Source organism: Apiospora hydei (assembly GCF_038363865.1).
Source record: "Apiospora hydei strain CBS 114990 chromosome Unknown utg000004l_segment0_segment0, whole genome shotgun sequence".
In the NCBI taxonomy this organism is placed as follows: domain Eukaryota; kingdom Fungi; phylum Ascomycota; class Sordariomycetes; order Amphisphaeriales; family Apiosporaceae; genus Apiospora; species Apiospora hydei.
Window position 1 is genome coordinate 5,316,637 of NW_027117363.1, and position 20,733 is coordinate 5,337,369.

A 20,733-nucleotide genomic window follows, 5' to 3' on the forward strand; every position below is an offset into this window, starting at 1 on the left:
CATAGGTGGCTGGCTCGGGCTTTTCCACAGGCCAACCCGAGGCCGCCGGTATTATAGATCCAGCAGCAGCCATCCTTCATGGCGTGCTGCTGTGCTGAGAGCAAGGGCCGAGACTTGTTGGCTGTGGGACAAGTCTCGCTGCTCTGGGTTTCATTGTCGTAGCAAAGTAGACAATCGCACGACTGCGCAGTACACGATGGATGGTGGTGTTGGTGGTCCACCACCATTCACATCGCCATCTGCAGGTGGCAGTCGTGGGGGCCGCAGCATCGACCCAGGTGGGTGTAGGCGCGCAGAGAGGCGAGCCAAGACCGGCTCGGCTCGCCCGCCGCGCTGATGCAATGGAACAACAGGTCGAGCGACGCTTCTGTCCGGAAAGGGGACAGCGTGCTATCAAACTCGTTAAAGAATGGACGGCCTTTTCCCTCGTATCTTCGGCCTGTCGGCGTTTTTGCTTGGGTTCGTTCATTATCCTCCACATGTCACGGGGCAGTCCTTCAAGATCGCACCACGATGCCGTTTCGGCGGGAGCTGCGCGAGACGTACTCCTCCTCGTCGCTGCTGCTGGAGCAGGCGCTGTCGTCGTCGCTGAAGCCACATCGGGCACCCCCGCAGTCAATCTTGACACGGTCGCCCTTGCGAGTGATGCCGTAGCGCTCGCAGGTGCAGTTGCTGCAGTCGGAGCTCGGGGTGCTGTAGCCAGAGAGCGACGAGTTGGGCGAGGAGCTGTCGGAGCGGTAGGACAGGCTGGAGCCGCTCGATGAGACGGGAGAGCTGGAGAAGTCGGTGACGATATCATCCTCATCGATGTCGGCGCTACCGAAGCGGGCGGTCAATTCCTCGATGGCATCCTCGTCGCAGTAGTCGGCGTCCAAGATGTGCCGGGTGGCATGGGGCGTGATGGGCTTGGGTGCCTTGATCTGCGAGGTGGAGAGGGGTCTGCCCTTGGGGATGTCCACGGTCAAGGAGCTGCGCTTCGATGATCGGTGCTTGGAGTCTTTGGACGAGGAGGAGGAAGAAGAAGAGTGCCTCGAGGAGCTCTTGCTGGAGCTGGAGCTGGAGCTGTGGGACTTGGAGGAAGAAGACTTGTGGGACTTGTCCTTGGGGACGTCGAGGATGTTGAGTTCTCGGCCAGTGGTGGGCTCAACGGTGGACTTCTCACTGGGGTTGTGTGACACGTGGTAGCCGTCGATGATGTAGTAGTACCAGTATCGCTGGCCGGCCTCGAGGTTGCCCTGGAAGCGGAATGTGCCCTTCCACGAACCGGACTTGGAGGAGCTCTTGTCCTTGGAGAGCGGGAGTTGACCGACGTAGTTGTCCCAAGAGCCAAGCAAGTGGACGGCCTTGACGCCTGAAGAGACGCGAAGCGAGAATGAAAGTTGAACGGTCGCCATTCTGAAGATTATTAAAAGCTGCTATTGCAATATTGTCGTTTTTGAGAGTTTCGTCAAACGGAGCTTTGGTTGAGCAAGTAAAAACTAGTTTTCTGTTTTATTAGGGGGTATGCGGTGGTGGTGTAATTGGGGGTGGTGTATGTATGGGATAGTAGACCAGCAACTATCGTGTGTTTTTTCTGTATTAGACGACTATTAGACGTAGAGCACAGCTCTGTCAACAACAAACAAGGGGAAAAGGGGAAAAGGGGAAAAAACGAAAAACTAGTTTTTGAAGATTGAATGCTTGCCAAAGAACGAAGAGAGAAAGGAGGAGGGAAGGGGGCGGGAAAGCAGTTGGTTTATATGGCTGAGGCCATCTACAGAGGCCTAGTCAGTAGACGGCCCATTGCTGTAACCAGTGACCAGTGGCCACAGGAAACACACACATGGACGTTGTACGTAGTACGTAGTACGTTGTGTCCGATCTTCCCAGCTTCCGCCTTCCCAGCCATAACCGGGCCCGGCAGTCCCTCCGGACAGTAGAAGACCAGAACACTAGGACACTAGCCTCGACGTGTGGATACGGCAGATGGAGGTTCGGGGCCTCTCTTTGGTCAATCAGATGCCGTCATGTCATGGTGAAGGTCAGATCACTCGAATACAGGTTTCCCGCTCTACAAAGAGGCGTTCAGTGCGCCGACGCAAGTCTTGCCGCACCGCATGCTGGGCGCTTAAGCACATGAGATGCTATTATGAGAGACAAGGGCTCTCCATGCGATCACAAAGCAAACGGAAGAGCGGGGGGCCTTGGATTCCTGGGCCCTAAGGTCCTTGGAGGGGGAACATCTTCCGGCTAGGCTCAAAGGGGGCGATTGGGCGCTACACCTGTGGCCGTCATTGGCCAATGAGGCACAGTCGGCAGCCAATACCAACACCTCGTCTACTGCCCATCACACGCCGCGTTAAGCATCACTTGGCAGCTGGACCAATAACGGCCAACGACAGCGATCCTGCGGCTGCATTGGATGCGTAATAGATGAGAAGAGACAGAAAAAACAGTGTGTGCTGGAAAGTCTGCCAATCTGCACCTCTGTAGCCCGCACTCTTAGCTTGGACCCGTCCCGCCCGGTTGCTGTATGCCTACTGCGAGGATCGAGGCCTTCTGCGCTGCCATTCGACAGAAGAACGAACATGTTCCAGGCATTCCCTGGCAGCTCATGCGCGAGGTGCATGTCAAATTCTTCGGTAGTATTCATGCATGCCATCATGAGATGAGAAAAAACAAGCAAGAGGGGATAATACCTAGGTAGGCTCTCCAATCCACGTGGTGGGTTCTCGAGGTGAAGAAGCGGGATCGGACGAGTCGGATTCGAGACCCTCTCCATCAAGGCCAAGCGGGATGGAGAGGATAAGAAAAAAAACGTGAGGTGATGGGAGAGCCCGGTTCCGTTCAGAAACGTTGCAGCTGAGATGGATACAGTACAACTCAGCTAAGACAGACAGGTCTTTCTTTGGATTGATCACATTTCAAAGCGACCGCCATTATATGGAACCTGAGGTTATTAATAGCCATATCAAAAGTTTCGTTTCCCTGTGGTCACGAAGGGTGATAGGTGCGAATAAACTGGGGCTGCAAACAAAAAAAGGCAGACTGTTTGGATGCACCGTAGGCAAGAGATACAGTCAGTAGGTAGGCAGGCATTCTAGAAGTCTGGCAAGCCAGAAAACGGGCCTCCCACCGAGCCACGGATATACGGTCGACTCTTCCTTGGCCTACCTATCTGTACTACCCTAAGTACAGGCTTTTCAGGGTGCCTAGCCGAGCCTTGCTGTTCCTGGTCGATTTCGGTCGGTCATCTCTTGTCCGTGAGTGAGAGTGAGGGCCAAGAAAGGTGAGATCCAGGCATTCAGTTAGTCAGTCGCTGTGGTGCATGCATGATGCAGTATTCCATGGCCTTTAGCTCCGGCGGGTATGTGAATCGAATCACACACCGATTTGCATACCATGAAGAGGGGCATTTTGTGCCACTTTAAGAAGTACAATGTGCTGAATGAACACTTACACGCATTACAAGCACGGCAGAGATGGTGTGGGAACACCATAAGTTCAGAGGACGGATGCTGGATGCAGTCCCTAGAGGCTAGAGGCCCAAAGGCCAGGCCCTACCTAGTTGCTAGGTAGGTAGTCTCTCTCCAGATGTCACGTTAACCGGGCCCCGAAAAAAGGTAAGCCTAATTTGGAGCGGGCAGGCACACGACGACAACTGCCCTTGCTGCGAATCCTTGTCACACACTCTCTCTGGCTTCTGCATAGGCTTACAGGCTACAGCAGCATTCCTCTCGCTTGGCAAACAAATCTTCCGCGACTTGCACTCTGGATTCGTCAGCCGTCCGGATCAAGATCATATGGTGCCACGGCCGATTGCTTGCTGAACTCTAGAGCATACGAACCTCGCTTTTTCCCTCGGACAAAAGGTCTCATTTTGCGGCCGCTGCATGGTAAGTCGAAAAATCATGTCAGCTGTGGGCTCTATTAGTATCCCACAACGGCCGAAGCAGCCTATCAGGCCCCGAGGAGATACTACCTCTTCAGCTGCATCTCCCAGCATTTCCTTGCCATGGTTGCATTGCTATATTCTTCAGCGGCAATCTCGCATGCTAACAACGATGCAGCTCGTTTGCAACACAAGCAATCATGTCGGCTGGGCACTCTCGTCCGGACGGGGACCTGGTCGCCTCCGTCACCGCCTTCGTCAAGGACTACATGTCCAATTACGACGGGAGCCATGACTTTAACCATATCCAACGGGTCCTCGGACTGTCCCGGTATATCTATACCCATGCAACTAACAAGGAGACGCTGGACCTCCATGCCATAGTCCTAAGCGCTCTGCTCCATGATGTCGGCGACAAGAAATATCTCCAGCCAGGCCAAGATGCGTCCACAATGGTCCATAAGCTTCTCCTCTCCCTGGGCGCTGACGAGCAGCTCGCTCAGAAGGTCCAGACAATATGTCTCGGCGTCAGTTACTCAAGCGAGATCAAGGGCCCCGCCCGCGTCCAGCATCTCATCAGGTCTCATCCAGAGTTGGCCGTGGTCCAAGATGCTGATCGAATCGACGCCATCGGTGCTGTTGGCATCGGCAGGTGCTTCACCTTTGGCGGAACCAAGCCCGATAGATCCATGGATGACAGTATCCAGCATTTTGAAGATAAACTTGTCAGGATACAGTGCATGATGAAGACCGACACGGGAAGGGAGCTTGCCAAACAGCGGACCGAGCGACTGCTTCAGTTCCGAGAGTGGTGGAACGAAGAGGCTGCTTTCGCTGCTGCCCCTTCTACTGCTTGAGACTAGGCCCAAGGCGATGGACATATATCGCAAGTTCACCTAGCTGGATACCAGCGCCAGCAATATACGATGTTCCAGACATAGGATGTGACACTGGAGCACACGACCTATGATCCTGTGTCAGAGCATTCTGTTCCGAGTTGGAAAAAAAGGGCAAGCACATTGGCCACAGCCTTATCTCCAAGCGGAGAAGTCTATACATGGACAAGATATGTAAGAAAGACCGTCCAGGCAGCTTGGTGAGAGGAGAGTTGATCTGCGAAACCCCTTTATATCGTAGAACAGACCAGGCACTCGCATCTTGACCCGAATGTCAGGGATTACCTGACATTGTACCGCGTTTTGGCATGTTTCTGACTGTCGACCCAAAGGGACGGTGACTACAGCTTCCTGGTTCGGCCATCAGCCATGGGTTGGGACCTCGTCGTCTTACAATGGAAACCAGCATTTCCGGTCTGGTCTGACAGCGCTGACCTGGTACCGCCGAACCCGGCTCTATTCCCCTTTCAGCCATTCACAAAAAGGCTCCCCCAATATGTGGCTGACCACCATCAGCATCTCACACTGCAAATCGGTATGCATCTGGGGCTTCTGGGCGGCGATCTCCCAGCGTTCCCCTCTCCAATCCAACCATACAGTGTAACGATGCATACCTGGGTACCCCGTCCACCTGCAGCTTCACCCGAACCCTTACATGCGCTCTCTCCGGATGCTAGGTATTTCTGGTGGCGCAAACATTTTCGTTCTCGAGAGCCGTTCCGACGTGGCGAGACCGTAGCACTGGGTCGGTCACCTAATCGTCATTCTCTCTGCTCCTTCGGACACGAGGCTTCGCGTCAGTTGGCACTCCAGTCCTTCGCTCATGTGAATCGCAGACTTTCGCGATAACAATAAAATTGATCTTATCGTCGCCTGCTTATAAGTCGCGATCTAATCTATTCAGACGATTGCGCTTATGCGCGAGCCCCTCGTTGCGTTGTAAGGCCGCTCGTCTTACGCTTGCTTTAAGGCCATGATGTTGTTCAATTGCCAAATAATTACGCTATTGTATTTCCTCTTTTTATCGCCCGTGACATATGCAACTCATGATGGCGGGGACGAAGCCATTCCTGCGTCACCGGCGTTCCTCGCGGACGATGTAGGCGGCGAGGCCGGTTTCACTCCGCGATACTACGCAGAGGGACTCGCACTCTATCGGCTGGGAGGCCGACAAGTTGCCGGGCTAGATTGCAGCGATCCTACGAAAGTCCACACCTGCGGCGAATTAGGAGCTCTTGGAGAGAAATTCTGTTGCGCGAACGACCAGTATTGCTTCTTTGGCGATAACTGGGCGGTGCAATGCTGCTCTATCGGGAACTCGTGCGACAAGAAGTGTAATGCCACACAGTTTTTGGTCAATGTGACCAAAACATCGACATTCGACATAACTTTTGGAATCGTGAGCACGGGTTCGCAGCCAATTCTCACTCAATCTTACAGTGAGCAAACTATTGAGAGCGGTGGATGTAAGCCTAGGAAATGCGCGGTTAGCGAGTTCCAGTGTCCTCAGGAGCTCGGGGGAACTGCTGTGCGTTTGGAAACCCTTGCTCGAGTGGCGGGCTGTGCGGTGTCGCCATCACGCCGTCGCCAAGCGGGATCGTGCCTACCGCCAATGGATGCCCTTCCAGGAACCAGTTCGCCTGCGCTGCGAGCCTAGGAGGGAATTGCTGTTACAATGGGCAGACTTGCATAGAAAAGGACGGCGTCCAAGGCTGCACTGGGCAGCCCTCCTCGCCTCCCGGTACCGAGATTACCTATAGCGGCGGCGGTCTCAGCCAGGGTGCCAAGGCAGGCATCGGCGTCGGAGTCGCCGTCGGCGCCGCCATCATCATCGGCATCGTCACTTGGTTCTGCCTGCGCCATCGACGCCAGGCCCGGCGCAGCTCCGCCTACCCCTCGAACCGCGAGTACCAGAGCGTCGGCCAGGGAGGCCAAGCCGTGCCCGGCGGCGGCGGCGCCGCGGGCGGCACCGAAGTCATGTCGGACGCCAGCGGGCCCTCGCGGGGCCCGGGGCCGCACCGCACGGGTCTCGTCTACGAGTACTTTGGCCCCACCGCCGTCCCGGGCCCCTTCACGCAGCGCGACAACGAGACGCCCCAGGAGCCGCGCGGCGCCTGGACCCGGTTCGCGCCCTCGGCGCCCACGCGCCGCGCCGTCCCCGTGCAGCCGGATAACCCCGGGGACATCGCGGCGCCCGTCGAGCTCGGCGACGACGACGCGCGCCACCTCAAGGCGGTGCCGGTGCAGGCCGCCAAGACGACGCCGACGCCGTCCGTGGCGCCGCCGGCCAGTCCCGAACAGCAGGCCGAGGTCTTTGAGCTGTGGGGGTCCCCGGGGATAGAACCCTTCGAGAGGAGCCCGCTGGATGAAGCGGGAGAACAGCATCGACAGCAACAACATCACCAAGAAGAACAAGAGCGGCCAATTTCGCACCTGTCTTCGAATACCGAATATCAAAACAGCCAGGAGAACCCGGACCCCCACAGTATGGCCGAGTCCGGCTCGACTGCGGCGGAGAGTGCGCAGGATGGTAACGGGCATGGAAACGAGGTTTCGACTATTGCAACAACAGAGAGCGTCCAGGATGGACAGGAACACAACACCGACCCAAACAACAACAATCATCGCTACAACAACAGCTCGACGCAGGTATAGGTTTTAAGGGATAAGTGAGGGATATCATAAAGCCAAAAGCCACACGGGGTTTTTTTTTATTATGTACGGCCAGTATATTACTCTATTCTGACTCTATTAAGGCTTCGAGACGTCCGTAAATAGACGATTGATGAAATGACGACAATGCCCCTTTTCGACGACCATTTGCTAGAATGTTTGTCGGTCTAAACGCCTTTGCGCCTTGCCTTGGCCAGCAGTCCCCATTCTATTTGGACTGAACTATGTGTGGCCTTGTTCAAATGCAATACTTCGCTATAATCAATCTTAACCCACGCCTTCCCAAATTGTATGCCTGAACTCCCTGATTAAGTAGAACACGGAAAATTGTAGTAGTTTGTCGGGGCAACGGATGCCATTAAGCTGAATTCAGCGCACCGCCAAACACCGCCGACTTCTGCAGGTCCCCCAGAAGATCGTCGATGTTGCCGAGGTACCGACAGAGGATCGCCTGCTTGTCGGCCTGGGTGCGGATGCCGGTGGCGTCGCTGTCTGACCGCGCACGCGCGCCCCCTTCAGCGTCGGTGCTGATCTGGAAGGCCTTGGCGAGCTTACTAGGGCTGCGCTGCAGCAGGGCCGGGACGGACTCGCGGGCGTTGGCGACGCTCGGGATCGAGGGCGTCTCGGGCATGAGGTAGAAGTACAGGAACTCCATGCACCGGTACTTCACCTCCTTGTTGGTGCCTCGCGACTTGAAGAGCGATGTCACGGTCAGCAGGCCGTCGAGGTTCTCGTAGGTGCGCGTGTTCTGCGGGTTGTCCACGAGCGCGATGTTGAGGACGCGCATGGTGGAGGACTGGATCGCGGGGCAAAAGTCGGGTTCGAGCAGATCCAGGAGCAGCTAGTCAAGGGTCTCGTCAGCAGTTTGGCCACGGCGAAAAGAAATACAATCGTGATTGTGCGAGAAGGAGTAACTCACATTCATATTTGATTCGCGACCAAAGATCTTGCGGCTGGGAGGGTGCAGCAACGAGACACCTTGCAGCAGATCCAAGGCACTCAGAATCAGCAAGTCGTTTTGTCCATCGCCGCCCTTGGCGATCAGCCTATCGAGCGTGGTCACGAGACGATGGGCGAGATTCCACTCGAAGCCCTCCTGCAGTTTGAAGAACTCGTGGAAGACGGGGTCCTCGGTGAGGCCGGCGAGCGACTTGGGTGCACGAGCGGCGCGGGCATTGTCACTGTCGTCTTCTGTACTGTTGCTGTCTTCCTTCTTGCCATGATGCGTCTTCTGTTTCTTGGGCAGGCAAATGTTGGCCATCAGCCCTTCGACTTGTCGCAGGCCCTTGCGAATCTTGGGGCCATCGTATGACGACAAGTTGTCAAAGGCGAGAGACAGCAGATTCTCCATTGCGACAGATATGGGCGATTTTGCTTTGTTTGTGATTTGTGATGCGTCGCGCGAGCTTGGGTTCCTTTTTCCAACGGCCAGGAATAATCAATATCGTACAGTGTTGGAGCGGCGGCCGGTAGTAGTTGCGCTGAGATATAGGGCGGTGGGATGAAACGCCGGGCAAAGTATTCAAGGGCAAAGAGGGCTGGATTTGGCGGATGGAAAATAACAACAGCAGCAACAGTAAAACGGCTACCTTATGGCTTGAGGAGCTTCAAAGTTAATACAGAGAGACGAAGAGAAGAAGCGACAAAGGATAACGATTACGGGTGTTTGGCGGTGGAGGGGCCCGAAGCAACAACACGAAGAAAAGAAACAGACGGAGATGACAACACCGGCGGTGGGATCTACCGCGCCTATGTAAATAATATGGATACTGGATGCGTTAGGTACCGGTATCCAACTTTGCCGACTTTGCCATACCAGATCGTGGTTTTGACCTGGTATATTGACCCGGTATTGACCTGGGACTGATCGACCTGGACCTTTTGCCGTGGTTGACACAGCAACACTACACTTGGACGACATTGCCATGCCAGGCCACATGCTGGCAGATGCAGATGCCGGGGTCAATCATCGGATTGATTGATTGAATTGATGGCGGATGTTGCAGAAAGCCAGTGCTCCGATAACCGATAAGGCCCTAGCGGCTAGCTTGCTAAAGCCTGGCGCCCATCTCTGTATCTCTCTGTCTGGGGTTGGTTGCATGAATTGATGCGCCCGCCCGCCTAATAAGTAGCACCTGGTTGCAGCACAGGGCTGATCATCACCCAGGGCGATATTGTACCACTATTATTCTACTTACTTTACATATACCTAGGTATCTTACACATAACACGAAACTTTGAGCTAATGGGTGTTGGGTGGCGATTACACGATCTGTTTCATTAGCCGGCAACAAAGAGAAAGGTCTCGACTGGTCTCCAATCACTCATGTTGTTGACCCTTAGGTACTCTTCAACCACCGGTACTGCCAACCACTAAACGTGTCTGCATAGCTCCTGGAGGCTAGAGTCGGACAGACATACAGCCCGCGTCCTGTCCATGACGTCTGTGATAGATGGGGCCGAGAGACGAGCGCAACCCGAATGCGATACCTCTGCTTGCTTCCACAATAGCAAGCATCGCATGTCTTGAAACAAAGCGTAACAGCTTGATGGCTTATTCTTGCTTATGAGGTATGGTGGTTACCTGGTTACGGGTCCTACCTCTCTTACCATCAACGGAATGGGATTGTCTCCCGCGCCATCTCTGTCCTTCATAAAGTTACACCGTGTAGTAGCTCTGAAGACTGCAACGCTGTGATGATCCCTGGTAAATAAGCCGGTATTAAATCCTGCATCCATCCCAGCCCAGGCCCAGGCCGGGCAAAGACACACTTGCAACCCCAATCAGATCAGATCAGACACCCGTCCTGACTCCTGCCGTGGCACGACCCACTTGAGCTACCTCAACTCGTCATCGTGAAAGCTGCATGTTGCTTTTTGGGTTTCCTCCCCGCATCGCATCCCACCGTCGACACCAGTCGCGGCCCGGCTATTGGAGCTATTCGGGTTTGATTAACTCCCGCCGCGACTTCGCCAGCAACACTATATCAATTGATATATTTCCTTCCACCCCTTCCCAAGACCTTGGGACATCTGCGCGAAACGAGACCTGCAGCCGTCGCCCCTCCTGCCTGCAGAGAAAACACGGCGCTCGAGTCTGTTGGCGCCTTCTCGTATCTCGTATTTCCCATCCATCCCTTGCGCTTTTCGCTCGGCGCATTGCCTCGGGCCCCCACCGTCGGATAAGCAACTTGGGATAGCTGCTGCCTGTGATCCTCCATCTCCTGGAACCGGAACCAACGGGGAGCAGCTTGCGAGTATAAACCCGGCGTCTCCTTGTTGCGGTTACCTGCATGAACCTAGTGCCCAACGATACGAGCTTCCAGTACAAGACGATGCTCCCATCTGCCAGCAGCCCGCCTCCCCTTTCAATCCCCCAACGCCATTCCTCCCCGAACCTCGTCCACCGGCCACACGGTCCCTCACGTCCCCTCCAAGTCGGTATTACGGCCTGTCCCCGAGTCGGATTGGCTGGGCCAGAGCACTCGATCCAGGCACCGCCACAGCTCCTCTGTCACTACTGGCCAAATACCTGGCCCTTCTTCCGCCATCATGCAAGCTTGCGCCCTTCGGACCCGTCCCGCTTCGAGACGGAAGACTTCAACTTCGCGGCCAGGAAGACCTGGACCGACCAGAAGGAGAAGATCTTATGGGGCCCATACGACTACTTGGCCGCCCAGCCTGGGAAGGACATCCGCAAAAAGCTCATTGCCGCCTTTAACACCTGGCTGAATGTACCGGACGAGAGTATAGAGATCATCACCAAGGTCGTGGGCATGCTGCACAATTCTTCACTGCTGGTCGACGATGTGGAGGACAATTCGCTGTTGCGGCGGGGTATGCCCGTTGCCCACAGCATCTTCGGCACCGCGCAGACCATCAACACAGCCAATTACATGTATTTTGTGGCACTGCAGGAGATCCAGAAGCTGAACAACCCCAAGGCCATCAGCATCTACATGGAGGAGCTGCTCAACTTGCACCGAGGCCAGGGCATGGACCTCTTCTGGCGAGACACCCTCACAGTCCCAACCGAGGAAGACTACCTCGAAATGGTAGACAACAAGACGGGAGGCCTGTTCCGCTTAAGTATCAAGCTGATGCAAGCCGAGTCGCCGTCTTCGCTGGACTGTACCGAGCTGGTAAACCTGCTCGGTCTTATCTTCCAGATTCGCGATGACTACATGAACCTGGACTCGGCCGTCTACAGCAAGAATAAGGGCATGTGTGAGGATTTGACCGAAGGCAAATTCTCCTTTCTCATCATCCACAGCATCCGCGCCAATCCAAGCAATCTGCAGCTCATCAACATTCTAAAGCAGAAGCCTACGGACGAAGAGGTGAAGCGCTATGCTGTCAAGTATATGCATGAAACGGGCAGCTTCGCCTACACCAAGAAAGTCCTCGATGTTCTGATCGAGCGGGCTCGGAAGGTCGCTGACAAGATTGACGAAGAGAAAGACAGGAATGAGGGAATTCATAGGATTTTGGATGCAATGGTTATCCCTGATACGGAGAATGGCGCTACGGCATAATCGGGCGCTGGCTTTCCACTCGGTACTTTTCCCGTTTCGCACAGGAGGATTGACGTTGACGGTGCATGTTGTGATCGTGTGACGAGCAGGTGTGATTCAGACGGCGTTCTTATTCAGATACCCTTCTTTCTGTCCCCCAATTCTTCACGGTGGGGGTTGACGATATCATGCTTGATGGTCAGTCAGCTTCTTGGCACTGGGCTCAGTCCAGTTGCGAACATTTGATTTCTATTCAGGGACGTTACTATGCTGACGCGATAGTATTTGGCTTGCTCAACCTAATAGGTAGCACACTCTGTTCCCACAAGCGGACCCCCTTCTATTTTCAGTATGTTCCTGATATCGTCTATTCGCATTTTCTTGTTAACTTGTGCTACCTCAACAAGCCAGGAAGGGGCTCTGCAAATGCCGAACAGTCTAAGGTTCCCTTGCGTGTAGCTAATCGAATTGTCACTGGGGCATGTCGTTGCAACTGGACCATTAGTGTCTGCCTCAGGTTCTAACGAGGACACCATGTCTAGATCTGATTTCCCATTATGTATATATATCACGGACCTTGGCTCTCTCAATCATGCTTCGGCCGTTTTGTAGAAACTCTAGTCTCTCCCTGGAAGCAGAGCCCGATTCAAGCCTTTGTGAGACAGCAAGGCTACAAATAGAGCTTGAAGAGCCCTCTTATATATAGATGCTAGGAAGAGGGGTATTGCCTTCTTGTTTGTAGATACCTAAATTGCGCGGAGCAGCCTGCATACACCCGCCGCAGCAGGTGGTAAGCATCTAGGCCGGGGGCGGCGCATACAGCGCTTGCCTCGTTTTGATGTATTCCCGCCGCTCTGTATCGTACGCCGGCCACAGCTGCGAGAGGGGCGCGGGTTTGTCCGCGCCGGGAAGACAAACATCCGGGTCGATGGTGCGCACCTTGGCCAGGCGCGGCAGCGCCAGGCTCTTCCCGTCCGGCAGCCCCTCGCGCTCGAGCCGGTCCATGGCCGCCTGCTGCTCCGGGCTCGCCGCCCCGCGCATGCGCGCCCAGAACGCCTCGTCCGACAGCGTCCAGAGCTCCGCCTCCTGCATCGTGTCTTGCTGGAGCAGCGACTTCATCAGCCCCGCCGTCCGCGTGTACAGGTCCCCGTGCGACGGGTTGCCCCAGACGTCGCGGTCGCACGCGGCGTAGGCCCGCGCCAGCGCGAGCGCGAGCGGCGCCTGGTCTTCGTCTTGCAGCACGAGGTACCGCCCCGGCGAGTCGGCGCTCGGCCACGCCCGCAGGGAGGCGATGACGCGCTGCGCGTCCGCCAGCATCATGTGCCCCAGCCCCACCACGTCCCGCAGCGCGTAGTCGAGGCGGTCGGCGCAGAGGCGCGGCGCGGGCTGCTCGACGAGCGGGAAGAGCTCCTCGTCGAGGGGGCCCGGCAGGTCCACGAAGCCGTGACGGGCCAGGATCTCGGGGATCGGCGTGAAGTCGCGGACGTAGCGCATCTTGTGGACCTCGTGGAAGCTGCCCTCGTCTTCGGACGACGAGGCCATGGCGAAGTCAACCACGTGGCTCATGGCCGTGTGGCTCACGTCGTGCAGCAGGGCGGCGACCTGCTCGGCCACGCTCGCGCCCACGTGTCGCACCAGCAGCATCGCGCCGACTGTGTGCTCGAGCCGTGTCACCTTGGGCGTGAGGCCCAGCAGGCCCGAGATGCCGTGCTGGTGGACGCCGGCCAGGCGGGCCAGGGCTTCGGAGCGCAGGAGCTCGGTCAGCACCGGCTCCGTGATCGTCACGGTGCCGTACAGCTCGTCGCGGATGGTGACGACGGCGGCGGCATCCCCGTCCTGGCTGAACTCGTGGGTCTGGAAGCGACCGGCCCGGATGGGAGCCGAAGAAGCCGAAGCGGATAATGAGCCCATTGTCGTAGTCATATGATGCCGTGTGCTCTGCGAGAATGCGTCTAGCGGTCGTCGTGTCGCTACTACTGAGAGACTCCGGGCCGCTGGAGGGTGTTCACAGCGGTCAGGTACCCTTAAGGCGCCACTGCTACTACCACCACGACCCCACTTGGTACGACTAATAAAGAGAGGACAAGCGACCGAGAGTGCCCGCCTTCTGCTATACCCACAAATCATCGAATCTCGTCGCCGGTAAGACCGTGTTAGAATTGCTACTATTCCTGGTGTTGAAGCGTGGGTTGTAAGACGTAGAGGTTGTTGCTGGTGCTGACTGAGTCGGGTGACTGCATAAGTATACAATGCCCCCCCCACGGTTTCCCATGCTAAGCTCCGGTTCAGGGGCCCATGGGTTACCTCGGGACGCAACCGACCCGAATCTTTCATTTGTTTGCTTGATTCTCGTGCAAAATCAAGGTTGTTATCGATTCTCGAGTTCTGTTTAACACGTTTTACATTTTGCGTGACCGTACGTACCAAAAGCGTCATGGTCGTGTAGAAACCGCCGGTGTTTCCATCATATAGTCACGCCAATACCATAACATTATATGTAATTGCCATAAACACCCACTCAATTACTCCCGTCCTGTGTAGCCGAAATATTCTTTCTCTTGACAAGCCTCACCCAGCGCCTACGGCGCCACTCACCCCTTCTTCCCTCAAAGTCCTCGCCCTCCTCCCAGCTTGGCTGTGGCATCGTGGCCTTGCCCTTTCCTTTGCTCGGGGGTTTCTCCTGTTCCTCCCTATCCTCAGCCAAGCCGACCCTGTCTGCCGAACTCTCATCGAAGATATCGTACACCCATCTCTCCCCTTCCGTCTCGACCTCGACTCCGGTAATGATACGTTCCTCCACCCATTCTCTGCTCCATAGATCCAGGGCCCATTTCTTCTCATGCCACTCCCAGCCTTGCGGGGGCTGTACGTCCTCGAAAATCTCGTGCCCGTTGCCCGCTCGCCTGCTATCCTCGCGGCTGAAAGCGGGTCGTACGGTGATGGGCTGAAAAGCCAAGCCTCCCACTCGCCATCAGGGCCAGAAAGTCGCTGCAGCTCAAAGATCTCGACCTCTCGTGTCTCAGGTGCACCGTCAAGAATCACGTCGCCTTCGACAAACTTCTCCATCCAGTTTCGTGCCTTTTCCTCGTTTTCCTTTAGCTGTTTCCCATGTGTGCCCTGAATCTGCTTCTGGACGGCTGGGTGTCCCATGACGGTGACGGCCCAGCCGCCAACCAAGAAGATGAAGCGCCATGGCATGGTGTTCGAGGCTACGCTTAGCAAAAGGCACGCTGCGAACAGGACGATGAAAATAGCACTGCTCAGGGCCTCGTCGCTAAAGTTGAGGCGAGGCACCAACATCGTAACGACTCCATCATGGAGTTGACTGAAATCTTCCATGCTGTTCTGCAGATCTCGCATATTGCGGAAAAAGTCACGGCTGAGCTCCTTCACAGGCTTCACGGTCCTCGCAGGTGCAAGAGGGGGCCGTATGGCGAATAGCCTAGGGCTTGGTCGCTCGAGAGACTAAATGGTGCTTCCGGATGACGCGTGATAAAGTAGGGAATCATAACGCCGACGAGGAGGATTGCCAGTGGAAGTAACGGGAGCAAAGACGGGTCGAGGCATACGAATGTGAAAACAGCCAAGAAAGACATGGTATGCGTGGGATGGCGCCAGGACAGAAGCCGAATCACGCGAGCTTGGAAGACGAAGACAACCCCGATGCGACCGTTGAAGCGCCGAAAGTTGTTTGACATGGTGGGCAAGTTGAAGTTGGGCCGGTCGGCACCCGAGGGGCCACCGCCGCCTTTCGCGCCGTCGTCGGGAGGGTATGCGCCGCCATCTTGGAGCACCTGGGCCAGCACCTTCTCAACCAACAAGTCCTGGATGTTGGCTTTGTCCTTCAACGCCGAGAAGCGCTCCCGGATGCCGCGTCGCTTGTGAATAGACGAGTCGGCCTCAGGTGAACTGGGTTCCTGGGCGGAAGACTCGTCGTGTTTAGAATCCGATGCTTGGCCTCCTGAGCCGGAGCCAGAGCCAGAGCCGGAACCAGAACTTTCTAGCCTGATTGTCGGGATGGGATCCTCACGGTTGACGAAGACATCGTGCGTAAACTCGTGATCCATAAGGAAAGACTGCTTGGCTCTATCGATTTTGTGGTCGTTGAGATGATGACGTATGTTTTGTTACACAGCTCCGGCTAGCCCACGCAGAGCATCACGTTTGGTGACGCTGGTGATAGGAAGAATGCTGGCTGCTGTGGTCTTGTATCAGTGCACCGGTGGTCCGTTGGTGTTCTCCTCAGTGACAGTGTCGCACGTCGGGCGTGTTCGGCGAGGAGGAATGGGGATTTGTCAAGAGATGTCACATGTCATCTCATCTATTGACTGAAATGGCTGCAGCCTGTAGGTCCAAGGTTGGTTAAAGTAGTTAGCCTGTGGCCCTGTGGCCCTGTGGCTACAGGTGTCTACAGCGCCTCTGCATTCCGGCACGTTGTTTCGTGGGGCCGCTGGTGGGGTAGTTAATCCCTGCCATCCCGCTGGACCACCCCCTGTAGCTTTCGCAACCGCGCTAAGGATGTACTGAAGATCAATTCATCAGTGAAGCTTTAAATTTTCGGCTTCCAGCAAGCATCCCACCCTGCCCGACCACGACGCCGCAAACGTTGCGACAACACCCAAGATGCCCATCACGATACTCCAGCACTCGTTGGCACCGCCGCCCAAGCTGCGCGATGCCGACTCCGACTCCGATTCAGAAGGCGGCGCCGATCTCGAAGGAGATATCGCTATGGGCCGCCCAGCCAAAAGAGCACGCACCCAGGACTCTTCGATCATGACGCCCGGCGAGATAATAACAGACGACCCTCAATGGATGCGGTATGGACGGCCCTGCTGACTCAAAACCCCGCCAATATTCTAACTTCAAGATTGATAGTGGCCACGGCACCTACGTCATCCCCGGCGCATCGTCCAACACAATATTATCCTCTGTTGCCGGCACCTTAGCCAAGACCAACAAGCTTCTCTCCGTCCGACCGCTGCGCGCTCGATACATGCCCGAGATTGGTGACCTAGTAGTCGGCCGCATAGTGGAAGTGCAGGCCAAGCGGTGGCGCGTGGACGTCGGCGGAACCCTGCTGGCCCAGCTCCCCCTCTCGGCCATCAACTTGCCCGGCGGCATCCAGCGACGACGTACCGAGACGGACGAGCTGCAGATCCGAACCTTCTTCAGCGAGGGCGAGCTGCTCGTGGCCGAGGTACAGCAACTCTACAACGACGGCGCCGCGGTTCTGCACACGCGCAGTCTGAAGTACGGCAAGCTGCGCAACGGCGTCTTCATGTCCGTCACGGGCACCGGCGGCGGCGGCGGCGTGGTGCGCGCCCGCCGACAAGCCTTCACGCTAGACATATCCGGCACCGACGAAGTGAGCGGCAGCGAGAAGATCGACGTGCTCCTGGGTGTCAACGGCTACATCTGGATCAGCAAGCACATCGAGGGCGAGGGCGCGGCGGCCGAGACGTCGGGGCCCGGCATCACGCGGATCGAGGAGAGCGTGGGCTTGAACGTGTACTCGAGCCAGAACGACATCATCCCCGTCGACACGATGCGCGAGATCGCGCGCGTGCGGGGCGTCATCACGGCCCTGGTCGAGAACGGGCTTAGGGTGGACGAGGAGATGGTGATCAAGGGGTACGCCGAGGCCGTGGAGATGGCCAAGGAGGAACAGGATAGCGCTGATACTCTCTGGTTAGGCGGTGAGAGGGGCAAGAGGCTCGCAAATGCCCTTGTTGGACGGTGATAGCTCCGTCCAGGAGTAGTCATAACCACGAATATAATCATACCCAGAGCAAACAGCTTTTGCCTATATCGGACGGTGATTTGTGATGGACTTGTCACCTTGCTGCTTCTCCTTGTCATCGGCGTGGTTTGAGGGACCCTATAAGTTCTCGTCGGACTTCACATGGGCACCTGCCTAAGTATCATGGTCTGTACTCACTACCACAGTCTCTTCACTTCTCATCAGTACATCAGGACACGCAATCTCAGTAGCTAATGTTTTGCACTATGTCTTTATCGATTTTACCTACTGGGTTTCCGCCCCCATCTGCATTTAAAGAAAACAATACATCATGTTCTCTTTCAAGGATGTCCCGCACCCTGTCCCTTCGATGTGTTTTGCTCCTATCATCATTCGTAGACCACGTAAAATCGTTCCGATCGGCCAACCACAGCTCGCGGTTCGCGGTCAAGGTTGCCCGTTCGGAATAGACATCAATAAGATTATAATTACATCCTGATGGACTGAAATCAGACGAGATCCATGCAAGATTTGTGTCAGAAACATAAGTGAGGAGGAAGCAAAAGCACTGTTAGATTCGACCAGTCATGTACCAAGGGGGCGTGGGACTCACCAGATGTATGAGTTGCAGTCACTTTTCCCGAGCTGTATGCGTCGCTGTAAGTTTAGGTATTATCAACACGAACAACAATCACTTTAAACGCAAGGGCACGACGAGATGGGGTTCCCGAACTAACGAAATATCGGGTTTCTTTCTTTTGTACATATTACGGCATCTCATCTCTCAGGTGACAATATTTGCGATTAGAAGCCAAGCATTTCCCGCAAGTTGGCAACGCTCTGCTGGGGGCCGTTCATGGCCAAATAAGAACCCGCCAGGACGAAGAGCCACTTGAACAACGCACCTTTGGCGGAGGGGCTTCCGAGACCGAAGACCATCCACATCCAGTAGCCGAGGCCGCGGATTTTCTTGCCGCTGCGGTCAAAGTCGGGCTTCGAGGCGTTCATCCACTGGAACTGCTTGAGGTCCGCTGGCCGGAACGGCATGTAGCGCACTCGCAGCAGACCGTCCATCCAGCTGGGCGTCTCGACGACAGTGCGGCGATGGGTGAAGCAGTCAAAGGAATGCTTGCCGCGGTATGAGCCAGTGCCGGACTGGCCTACGCCGCCGAAAGGTAGCGTGCTGACCGCGGCATGCATGAAACCATCGTTGATCGTTGCTCCGCCCGACGTGATGCTGTTCAGGACTACACGACTGCCAGTTAGTTCTGGTATACCTTCGCTAAGAACGTCATCAGGGGGAGACTAACCTTTCTCGTTTTCTGATTTGGAACCGAATGTCATCAATGAGAGGGGTGTATAATCAACCTTGCGGACGGTGTTGATAGCGCCGTCGAGGTCGTCATAAGGCAGGATTGCCCAGATGGGACCGAAAGATTCTTCTTGGATCATCCTGTCGTCTGCCGAGTCCACGAGCACAACTGTCGGCCCGATATAGAGCTCGTCGCGGTCCATTTCGCCACCTAGGACGATCTTGCCCTGGGTGTGGTCGAGCATCGCCTTCAGGCGGTCGAACTGTTGCACGTTGACTACGCGAGCATAGTCCGGGCTGACTTTGGCACCTTTGGGGAAGAAGTCTTCATAAGTGACGTTCATCATATTGATCAGGCTATCCACGACGTCGCGGTGGCAGAGAACGTAGTTCTGCGAAATGCAAACTTGGCCGGCGTTGACCGTCTTGCTCCACATGAGCCGGCGCGCAGCGAGGCGGACGTCGGCATTCTTGGTGACGAAAGCCGGGTTCTTGCCGCCGAGCTCGAGGCACACCGGTGTAAGGGTTTCGGCGGCCTTCTTGGAGATGATCTTGGCCACGTTGACACCGCCGGTGTAGAAGATCTTCTCCCACTTCTCCTCCAGGAGAGCGGTGGTTTCCGGCACCCTTCCGTTGACGGTGGTGTAGGCGGAGGGGTCCAGGGACTTGGCGATGATCTCGGTCAGGACCATGGCCGTGGCAGGTGCGCTCTCTGACGGCTTCAGGACAGCAGTGCAGCCTGCGGCGATGGCACCGATGAGGGGGCACATGTTCAGCTGCACAGGGAAGTTGTATGTGCCGATGATCAGGACGGCCCCGAAGGGTTCCTTCTTGATGCGGGGGCTTCAGCATCGAGTAGCTCAGAGCAATATCGATGTCCTTGTCGTCCTTGACCCATTCCTCCAGATTCTTGATTGCGAAGAGGCAGTCGCCGATGGTCCAGTCGATCTCAGATACGTGGGCATCGTGGGGCGATTTCTTCAAGTCCAGCATCAAAGCCTCCCGCAGCTGGGGGGCATAGTCGTTCAAGGCCCAGTACAGCTTGCGCAGCTGTACCAGGCGGTATTGCACGTCCTTGGTCTTGTTGGTCCAAAAGGTGTCACGGAGCTTGGCTGCAATGCTGGGAATCGCGTCCAGAGACGTGATCTCATAAGGGGCGATGCTGCCACTCGCGACGGCCTTGTGCGCCATGGTTGTCGATTGACTATGTGAGAAAAGAGCTCTGAAGAGGAGCGAAGGAATGCGAAAAGGCTGCGGGATTGTTTACAGGCGGGTATAGCTTGGTCTAGATGGGGGATATGAGTACGACGGCAGAAAAGGGCAGAAAAGGGTGTGTAGGACATGCCCGGAACTGGGATATATCAAAGTCTAGATGCAGCACAATGACATGACGTCCCAGGATCCCTGGAGGTTGACTTACCACACAAAGTACAAACGCCGAGGCTCAATGTAACAAGGTAATTTCGCCGATTATTGCTGCTAAGGAAAATAGAAGAAACAAACGTCGGTTCCCCTGCAATTATATTGATAGAGATTGTGCATTGGTTCTGACTTGATTTATTTTCAAATATATGACCAGAACTGGTTCATCGACTGCTGTCAGTCAGTCATCTTGGCCCGGGACATCAAAAGACCAATTAACTGCGTCACCTGAAGTACCTAGACGATAGGGGTACCTGGGTACCTGAAATACGCAAGCTTGGGTCCCGTCTGGTCCATTGGAC

General features: G+C 55.7%; 9 protein-coding genes across 9 annotated transcripts; 4 read left to right on the forward strand and 5 right to left on the reverse strand.

The window, feature by feature from the left end:
- Window positions 1-497: 497 nt before the first annotated feature.
- Window positions 498-1,394, reverse strand: PG997_004202 (GTP-binding protein EsdC; the record flags this gene model as incomplete). Its single annotated transcript, XM_066808517.1, has 1 exon — window positions 498-1,394. The coding sequence occupies one exon, from the start codon at window positions 1,392-1,394 to the stop codon at window positions 498-500; it is 897 nt and encodes a 298-aa protein (XP_066672135.1).
- A 2,677-nt stretch (window positions 1,395-4,071) lies between these two features.
- Window positions 4,072-4,728, forward strand: PG997_004203 (uncharacterized protein; the record flags this gene model as incomplete). The annotated part of the gene is made up of 1 exon (XM_066808518.1): window positions 4,072-4,728. One exon carries the CDS (start codon window positions 4,072-4,074, stop codon window positions 4,726-4,728), a length of 657 nt encoding a protein of 218 aa, XP_066672136.1.
- Window positions 4,729-6,246: 1,518 nt separating this feature from the next.
- Window positions 6,247-7,422, forward strand: PG997_004204 (uncharacterized protein; the record flags this gene model as incomplete). The annotated part of the gene is given in 2 exon segments (XM_066808519.1): window positions 6,247-6,253; window positions 6,269-7,422. 2 exon segments carry the CDS (start codon window positions 6,247-6,249, stop codon window positions 7,420-7,422), a joined length of 1,161 nt encoding a protein of 386 aa, XP_066672137.1.
- A 376-nt stretch (window positions 7,423-7,798) lies between these two features.
- PG997_004205 (Cell division control protein 14) lies at window positions 7,799-8,791 on the reverse strand (the record flags this gene model as incomplete). Its single annotated transcript, XM_066808520.1, has 2 exons — window positions 7,799-8,281; window positions 8,360-8,791. The coding sequence occupies 2 exons, from the start codon at window positions 8,789-8,791 to the stop codon at window positions 7,799-7,801; spliced, it is 915 nt and encodes a 304-aa protein (XP_066672138.1).
- Window positions 8,792-10,733: 1,942 nt separating this feature from the next.
- Window positions 10,734-11,975, forward strand: PG997_004206 (geranylgeranyl pyrophosphate synthase; the record flags this gene model as incomplete). Its single annotated transcript, XM_066808521.1, has 1 exon — window positions 10,734-11,975. One exon carries the CDS (start codon window positions 10,734-10,736, stop codon window positions 11,973-11,975), a length of 1,242 nt encoding a protein of 413 aa, XP_066672139.1.
- Window positions 11,976-12,752: 777 nt separating this feature from the next.
- Window positions 12,753-13,865, reverse strand: PG997_004207 (metal dependent phosphohydrolase; the record flags this gene model as incomplete). Its single annotated transcript, XM_066808522.1, has 1 exon — window positions 12,753-13,865. One exon carries the CDS (start codon window positions 13,863-13,865, stop codon window positions 12,753-12,755), a length of 1,113 nt encoding a protein of 370 aa, XP_066672140.1.
- A 457-nt stretch (window positions 13,866-14,322) lies between these two features.
- PG997_004208 (uncharacterized protein) lies at window positions 14,323-16,021 on the reverse strand (the record flags this gene model as incomplete). Its single annotated transcript, XM_066808523.1, has 4 exons — window positions 14,323-14,339; window positions 14,550-14,872; window positions 14,920-15,419; window positions 15,524-16,021. 4 exons carry the CDS (start codon window positions 16,019-16,021, stop codon window positions 14,323-14,325), a joined length of 1,338 nt encoding a protein of 445 aa, XP_066672141.1.
- Window positions 16,022-16,577: 556 nt separating this feature from the next.
- PG997_004209 (Exosome complex component rrp4) lies at window positions 16,578-17,697 on the forward strand (the record flags this gene model as incomplete). Its single annotated transcript, XM_066808524.1, has 2 exons — window positions 16,578-16,774; window positions 16,833-17,697. 2 exons carry the CDS (start codon window positions 16,578-16,580, stop codon window positions 17,695-17,697), a joined length of 1,062 nt encoding a protein of 353 aa, XP_066672142.1.
- An 804-nt stretch (window positions 17,698-18,501) lies between these two features.
- On the reverse strand, window positions 18,502-20,200 carry PG997_004210 (Beta-apo-4'-carotenal oxygenase; the record flags this gene model as incomplete). The annotated part of the gene is made up of 3 exons (XM_066808525.1): window positions 18,502-18,944; window positions 19,008-19,839; window positions 19,904-20,200. 3 exons carry the CDS (start codon window positions 20,198-20,200, stop codon window positions 18,502-18,504), a joined length of 1,572 nt encoding a protein of 523 aa, XP_066672143.1.
- Between the last annotated feature and the right edge of the window lie 533 nt (window positions 20,201-20,733).